Below are 9,145 nucleotides of genomic sequence, written 5' to 3' on the forward strand. Positions count from 1 at the left end.
GAGACATTACTCTGTTAACAAAAGTCCATCTAGTCAAGGCTATGGTTTTTCCTGTGGTCATGTATGGATGTGAGAGTTGGACTTTGAAGAAGGCTGAGCACCAAAGAATTGATGCTTTTGAATTGTGGTGTTGCAGAAGACTCTTGAGAGTCCCTTGGACTGCAAGGAGATCCAAGCAGTCCATTCTGAAGGAGATCAACCCTGGAATTTCTTTGGAAGGAATGATGTTGAAGCTGAAGCTCCAATACTTTGGTCACCTGATACAAATAGCTGACTCATTTGCAAAAACCCTGATGCTGGAAGGGATTGAGGGCAGGAGGAGAAGTGGACGACAGAGGATGAGATGGCTGGATGGCGTCACCAACTCAATGGACATGGGTTTGGGTGGACTTTGGGTGTCATTGATGGACAGGGAGGCCTGGCATGCTGCAGTTCATGGGGTTGCAAAGAGTTGGACACAACTGAGTGACTGAACTGAACTGAATTGAACTGGGCTATCAGGGAAGCCCCTTGCTTCCTTGATGAGATTTATTCTGAAGTGTTTTCATTGAGATTTTAGATGAGATTTTTTTGTTTGCATTCCATTTCTGATATTTCATTAATATAAAGAAATGCAACTGATTTCTGTATTTCAATCTTGTATCCTGCTACCTTGATAAATTTATCTATTCTACTATTTTTTTTGTGGGATCTTTAGGGTTTTCTATATAGATAGAATCATGCTATCCATGGTTAATAACAATATTACCATTTCCTTACCAATTTGAATACTTTTATTAATTTCTTTTTCTTGTCTGATTACTGTAGGTAGAACATCCAATACTATATTAAAGAGAAGTGGTGGGATTGGGAATCCTTATCTTGTTGCAAATTTTAGCAGATTTAGTGGGGGCTTTCAGCTTTGCAGTGTTGACTATTATATTAATTGTGCCTTTATCAAAAATAGTTTTATTATTTTCAGATATCTTCCTTCTATACCTACCTTCATAAGGATTTTTATTACAAAAGGATGTTGAATTTTATTAAACAACTTTCATTATTTCTGCACTGATTTTTATTATAGCATTCCTTTTATTATTTCCTTCCTTCCTTCCAACATTGGTCTGTTTGCTTTTCTTTTACTACCTCCTTTAGATATAAAGTTAAATTCTTTGTTAAGGATCTTTCTTGTTACTTGAGGTAGGCATTATTACTATAAACTTCCCCCTTATTACACTGTTGCTTTATCTCAGAGATTTAAATATGTCATACTTTCACTTTCATTTGTCTTCTGGGTTTTTTAGTCACTCCTTTGATTTCTCTATTTTTTATTTTAAATTTGTTTACTTTTTCATTGAAGGATAATTGCTCTACAGAATTGTGTTGGTTTCTGCCAAACATCAACATGAATCAGCCATAGGTTGACCCAATATTGTTCAATAACATGATGCCTGGCTTGCATATATATGTGGTTTGCCCACCTTTTTTTTTTCTTATAGTTGACTTGTAGTTTCATATTGTTATGATGGAAAATGCTTGATATAATTTCAGTATTCTAAACTTATTGAGACTTGTATTATGTCCTGACATATGGTCTATGCTTGAAAATTTTACGTGTGCACTTGAGAAGAATGCATATTTTACTGCATTTTGATAGAATATTGCTACTCTAAATATGTTTCCCAGAATAAGGCCTGTAAAATCAACTTTACTCAGAAGGCTTTTTGATTTTTTTTTTTTCAGAATTTCTGTGCCCACCAGAATCTGATGAAATCTTATCTGTATCAGAACTACAATCCTGCATGATTCCTACTCACAGTGAAGCTGGGGAAATGCCAATCTGGAACAGGTTTTCTCACCTTCTCCAGTTGACAAATGAAGCTGGGTAATCACTTGTATTGAGTACTGTAGGTGTGTAGCAGTATTATCTCAGATATTGACAAATATCTCAAGGGCAAAATTATCTCTGGTTGAGAACCAATGACTTACAGTTGAAACATGGAAGTATCCTGACAGAATTCTCACCAAAGCCCTTTCCTGCCTCAGTCTGAGCCTTTCAACAAATCATTTAACTGCTTCAGGCACACTTATTTCTGTGGTGGGAAATAGAGCACAACATATGCCATGAAGTGCCTAAAAGCTATTAGTCTCAGGTTAAATAGCATTAAAACATCTAATTTTTCAAAAACAGTTAACAAATATTTTGTGTGAGGGAATAAATGACATTTCTTAACTTGCAATAAAGGAAAACACTCAAATTTTTAGACAAATGTTACAAGTCAACAAACGTGGTTACATATCAAAGGAACACTTTCTTATTGCTGAAGAAAAAAAGCAATTTTATGAGAATTAAAGGACTTCATGCTCACCACAAATTAATCTTTTAAGGATCAAAGGGACCTAGTCCTAACAGTTCCCTTAGTCTCAGGGTTTGGAAAGCAACTAATTTAGTATTAGGCTACAGCTGTCCAGGTTAGACCTCTGAAAAACAGACAAGATCAAACACAAGGAGTAATAAAGACTGGATTTACTTGACTTTGAAGCTGATCTCTTGGGATCAGAGAATCATTAGGAAAATATTTCTTTCATTTTATTGCAGTGGCCCAGAGAGAAATCATATATGAAGAGGTAGAACTAACTGGAGGGAAATAGGCCTAATGAACAAGTATAGAGAGCTATTAATATCTCCCTTGCTGAGGTCCCTTAGTGTTTGCGTCCTTAAGCTGGACAGGACACAGAGTTGCTTTCAGAGTCAAAAGTCTGGATCAGAGGCCAATGCTTTACTACACTCTGCTGTCTTGTCTGGTGACAGAGCTTCAGTCTTCATCATCAGCCACTCAGTGACTCAGACTCCACAAGGGACCTCCTTCTAAGAAACTCCATCTAGGTAAGTCTGAGAGCAGAGCAGTTACTTCAGGAAAGATTCACAGTATATTAAACCTGAGAACTTTTATCTGAATTCAGCTAAGAGCCTGAACAGCCTAGCCAGGAGATGAGATAAGACTGTGTTTATATTCTTAGTTAACTAATAATGTACAGTTTATTTATTTAATCTGTTAATAATGTGTTTTTTTGAATCTGCAATGCAAGTTGACAATTAAGTGATGGGAGTGAAGGTCTAGTTCGATGACAATGTAACATAAGTGAGATAAATAACACATTTCCAGTAAAATTAAAATACATATGAGTTTTGCTGTTCAGCAGAATAAGAACATATACGTATTATATGTGGAGGCCTATGCAGCAATTTGAATATTTTTAAAATTTGAGCATATTCTATATCCATTTTAAAAACATCCAAATCAAAAGAGGTAGATATTACCTGAAACATCAGTTTGTGAGACATCTATTTCACAATATCTTCTCTTATACTGAATACTTTTTCTTTGCAGTTATTTCATTACTGATGAGTCCACATATATTGATATTTGGGGGGTTTACTATTATAAATTGAATATGAAAGTTTTTTCCACAGTTTATATACAGGTGCCTGAGTTTTCAAATATTGCTTTTGCAGAAAAAATTGATTTTTTGCACTAACTGCTCCTTGACATTAATTCGTGTGTGTGTGTGTGTGTGTGTGTGTGTGTGTATGTTGACATATGGTCTATTCTATATTATTTCCCAGCACAAAATTTTCTAAAACTTAAGTCATGCAGTACCTATAAGATGTTAATCTCAGGTTAAATAGTATTAAAATATCTAAATTTTTAAAAATAGTTGACAGATATTTTATATGAGAGCATAAATGACAGCTCTTAATTTGCAATAAAGGGAGACATTTTTTTTGAACAAATGTTTTAAGAAGCCAAAAAATGTGGTGCCCATGATTACATAATATGTATATGTTTTAGGGGGAAATCTGTGAAAATATATACATTTTGAGTGGTTCAGTCAATCAGTTCAGTCGCTAGTCCTGTCCGACTCTTTGTGACCCCATGGACTGCCACTGGCTGGGTTTCCCTGTCCATCACCAACTTCCAGAGCTTGCTTTATTGAGTGGTTAATTCTATTATTTAATCATGTCCTCTCATATTATATTTTATATATTTGGAAATTTTTTCTGTATCCTTGGCAGTAATAGCAGTCCTTTATATGTATTGTGTTCTTATTTCACATCTGCATTTCCTTAATGGTAGTTTTTTGCCTTTATGCTTAGATTTGTTTTTAAAAATAGAAGTCATTTTCTTCCTCTGTGGAAGGCTTTTTTTTTTTTCATTCAATTAACTACTGCTTCTTTTTCATAAGCATTCTGGAATCTTTTTATTGTTATATTGATAGAAGTAAAACTTTAGATACTGTTTCTTTTTTTGCTTTTCAAGTATTGTGTCTTTACATTTTTCATTAATAGGCCTTTGCCATTTTGAACTATAGTTAAAGACCCAAATAATACAATTAAAATTATATTTTATATGTCTTATTTCATATCAATCTTATTAAATATCATTTAATACAATTAATTGAAACTACTAGTCTTCACATGGTTTTTTCTTTCTTTGCATCACTTTTATTTTATGAATTGTCATTTCCTCAATATTTTTATATATAAATGTACACACTTTAAAACACAAAGCTGAATAAAATATGAGGCCTCTGTTAATTTGAGTATTAAATCATAGAAGAAAAAGTTCATTGCAGTCATATAGATGCATAAATGTGATATATTGTCCTCAGAGATAAATTGTATGTTAAAAGGAGATATTATCTTGGCCTCTGTAGGATTTTATGGAATCTGGTGTGGAGAAGCCTCTGCATGTTGGACTAGCAACAGAATCAGGTCTAGACTGTGCCCATAGCTATTGTAAATAATGCTGCTATGAACATTGGAGTACACTATCTTTTTCAGTTACAGTTTTCTCAGGGCTTATGCCAAGTAGTGGAATTGTTGGGTCAACTGGTAATGTTATCCTTAGTTTTTAAGCAATCTCCATACTGTTCCCCATCACAATATTATAAAGCAATTATACTCCAATTCAAATAACTTTAAAAATAAAAATAAACAAAAATAGAAACACTTCCCATACTGCCATGAATTTCAGATATATTGATTATGTAGAGAAGAAGACATGCCTTGTATGTTGTTTCACATGCCTTTTACATTGCATATTGTAGTATATGCAAATATAGAAATAAACACATATGTACATCCACAGACAGATATACTAACATACAACAGACTGAACAAAGAGAACCCTAATATGATTCTGTCTGTATCCTTACTCTGAAGGATGCTCTTTGATAAGTTATTTTGTGTTTTATTTAATCTATTCTATTTAATTCTTAGAAAAGATAGTTCAATTCCCTAGTAGGTCCTCACCTCAGAATATGGAAAATATTTATTTTGTGTGTCCTCCATACCTATTTTAGCATTTCCCTGCCTCTGTTCATCCTTCATCATCTTTCAGCCTTGACAATTTCGTGGGACCATAATTTTTCAAATTCAAGTGAATATATGTGTATTCATCTACCATTTCCAACTAAGTCTGGTGTGGGTGGGGTCAGAATGGCAATGGGTAAGTATAGCATCATTACATGTGTCAAGATATTCACAGCATAGGAAAATAACAAGGAATTAGAATATATGACAAAACCAATACAGTATTGTAAAGCAAAATAAAGTAAAAATAAAAATTAAAAAAAGTAGACATCGATGGCTTATACAATTAAATTGTGTATGAGGAAATGTCCCTTTCCTTCAGAATTATTAATTTAAAATATGGTTCATGAAAGAGTTTCCTACAAGCAATGTGAAAGTGTAGATGGAGTTTTTGAAGACAAAGGAGGCATGAATATTTCCAAGTAAGAAAGTGAATGAAACTCGAAAAAAGGGAAGAAGTATTATAGTGACTCTGAGCATTAAAGCTTTCACATCTGTTGAAACAGTCAAGTTCAATGTTTACTAGATCTGTGTGGCCAAGAGCAGGGCAATGTGAATGTGACATTTATAGAACTCACAGAGGGTGAGCATCATTTTAAGCTACATAATTTTGGCTTCATTCTCCAGTGGTGATTCACTATTCTGAATTATATGTTTATTCATTTTGCTCATTTTCCTACTTCATTCAGTAAACTATCTTTGCATCATAAGGACATCAGTCCTTTTCTTTTGAATAAATTGGTATTTTGCTGCTTTACTGGTTATTCTGGGCATCACGGGACTTCTTTGGTGGAAAATCCTCCTGCGAGGCAGGAGATGCTGGAAACACTGGTTCAATCCCTGGGTGGGGAAGATCCCTGGAGAAGGAAATGGCAACCCACTCCAGTATTCTGGAAAATCCCATGGACAGGGCAATAACAGAAGTTGCCATTCTCTCCTCATCTCCTCTCAGAGACCACCTGAGTTTATTAGGTCGTTTTTCTCCCTCATGTCTATTTCTTTCCTACAACTATGCTTTTTGAACTTTTTAAAATGTTCCATCAAATAAAGGGAGAAGGTAGTCACATTAAAATGGAGAACCATGTTTCACTGTCCATAGAAAACTTAATAACTGGAATTTGGGTACTACTTCCCCATAATTGAGGGTATAGATAATCTGGTTTTGACAGCTCACCTTGTATTATTTCTGCTCTAATTTTGCAGCTGAAGTTGAGAAGATGCTGTGTGTGTGTGTGTGTGTGTGTGTGTGTGTGTGTGTGTGTGTGTGTTGTGAGGTATGAGAGTCCTTATAGCAGGAGGATCTGAACTCATACACACCAATTATTCTCCTTAAAATACAGACAGCAGAGAGTAACATGGAAACTTACATTGCCATATGTAATATAGACAGCCAATGGGAATTTGCTATATGACTTAGGGAACTCAAACAAGGCCTTTGTAACAATCTAGAGGGGTAGGATGGGGAAGAAGATGGGAGGGAGGTTCAAGAAGGAGGGGACATATGTATACTTATGGCATCATATTATTTGGCAGAAAACAACAAAATTCTGTAAGTCAATTACCCTTCAATTAAATACAAAATGAGAATGATGGCCCTCATAAGATTAGAGCAAAAAATATATTAAATAAAATCAACAAAATTTATAATGTGCGAGAACAACATGTGAATGATGGACTCCCTGTATCTTCATTCCTTAGCACTCTGTCCTATTTCTCATCACTCTCCCTCTTGGTCATTCCCCTTGACACACAAACTTGCACTTGAGCCTTGACTACTAGAAACAACAGCCTTCTTCAGGGTCTTTGCACTGGCCCTTCCTCCTGCCAGGCCCATGTTTCCTGAGATAATATTGACACCCCAGACCCTCTTCCTTAATATCTCTGTTCAAATGTTACATTGTTTGCCAGCCTAGCTGAACACCCAGTAAAAAAAATAATACCTCTACTACTACCTTCTATAATCTTCTCTACTTTTCTTCATTTGACATTTTATTGTATTTCTACTTGTTTACATTCTTTCTCCAACAGTGAACTATAGGGACTTGTGTCTCTCAGCATACTCTGCTTATTCAAGAGATGGTGAGTACTCAATATATAGCCTCAATGCTTTGTCAGAATCCCTCATTCAAAGTTTACAATACATGACCTCTTGGTGAAAAGACAGAGATGAATAGGAATTTGTAATCAGAGGACAACCCAAAAGGGAAAAGTTTCACACCAAAACTGTAGGTGTTGATTTCTCGACTGCAAAATATAAATTGTACATTTTAAATTATACCAGCAAGATCTATTTTTGTTAAATCAGTCTTATTATTATTTTTATTGCTAGGTAGTGCCCTGCACTACATGGAATCGGGAAACGATACACAAATTTCAGAATTTCTTCTTCTGGGATTTTCAGAGAAACCAGAACTGCAGCCCCTCATATTTGGGCTTTTCCTCTTCATGTACTTGATCACTGTGTTTGGAAATCTGCTCATCTTCCTGGCTGTGAGCTCAGACCCCCAACTCCACACCCCCATGTACTTCTTCCTCTCCAACCTGTCCTTTGTAGACATCTGCTTCACCTCCACCACCATCCCGAAGATGCTGTGGAACATCCAGAGGCAGAGCAAACATATAAGTTATGCAGGCTGTATTAGCCAGATACACTTTTTCCTACTCTTCGCAGGGCTGGATAACTTTCTCTTGACTGTGATGGCCTATGACCGCTACCTGGCCATATGTCACCCTCTGCACTACACAGTCATGATGAACCCCTGGCACTGTGGACTGCTGGTTCTGGTGTCCTGGGCGATGAGTGCTCTGAATTCCCTGTTACAAAGCTTAATGATGCTGCGGTTGTCCTTCTGCACAGGATTGGAAATCCCTCACTTTTTCTGTGAACTCAATCAGGTTGTCCGATGTGCCTGTTCTGACACCTTTCTTAATGACATAGTAATATATTTTGCAGCTGCAATCCTGGGTGGTGGTGCATTCACTGGAATCATTTATTCGTACTCTAAGATAATCTCCTGCATACGAAGGATTTCATCAACTCAAGGGAAATATAAAGCATTTTCCACCTGTGCATCTCACCTCTCGGTTGTTGCCTTATTTTATTGTACAGTCTTGTCTGTGTACCTTAGCCCTGCTTCTACCCACAGCTCACAGTCAAATATAACAGCTTCAGTGATGTATACAGTGGTCACACCCATGCTGAACCCCTTCATCTACAGTCTGCGGAATAAAGACATAAAAAGGGCTCTGAGAAGATTCATTGGGATGGCGTCTCTAAAAATGCCAGCTTACCTCTGATTGAAGAAGTGTAAATGATTGCCAGGCTAAAGAAACTGGAGTAAGAAATCACTATTTTTTTTTACCAGGTTGTAGGTGTAGACCATGCTTTTTCTATTATTTCCTGGTATTTCCTTTGTTTTGACTTCAACTTCTATCTACACTTCAGAGATTCAATTTTTTAAGATTTCCACTCTAACATATAAAATATTTTTCTGCTTTCACAAAGTCAGAGAATAATAAATAAATGATCATGATATCTGGCTATTAGTCATTTATTAATGATGTATACAGATGCAGATTAGTTAGCATTAATGGTGGAAGTTAGATTGGGGGAAAAAATAGATAAGGACTTTTTTCCAAACAGAGGAAGTGCCCAGGGGTTTATAAAACATGGCGGATTCATGTTGATATATGGCAAAACCAATACAATATTGTAATTAGCCTCTAATTAAAATAAATAAATTTATATTAAATAAATAAGGATGATCTAAAAACAAATTCAAGTCCACC

General features: G+C 35.6%; 1 protein-coding gene across 1 annotated transcript; it reads left to right on the forward strand.

Annotated features, from left to right (window-relative positions):
• Positions 1 to 7,702: 7,702 nt before the first annotated feature.
• Positions 7,703 to 8,653, forward strand: LOC138441696 (olfactory receptor 7A10-like). The gene has a single exon (XM_069592791.1). It carries the CDS (start codon positions 7,703 to 7,705, stop codon positions 8,651 to 8,653), a length of 951 nt encoding a protein of 316 aa, XP_069448892.1.
• The last annotated feature ends 492 nt before the right edge of the window (positions 8,654 to 9,145 follow it).

This window comes from Ovis canadensis, chromosome 5 (assembly GCF_042477335.2).
Source record: "Ovis canadensis isolate MfBH-ARS-UI-01 breed Bighorn chromosome 5, ARS-UI_OviCan_v2, whole genome shotgun sequence".
Lineage (NCBI taxonomy): Eukaryota > Metazoa > Chordata > Mammalia > Artiodactyla > Bovidae > Ovis > Ovis canadensis.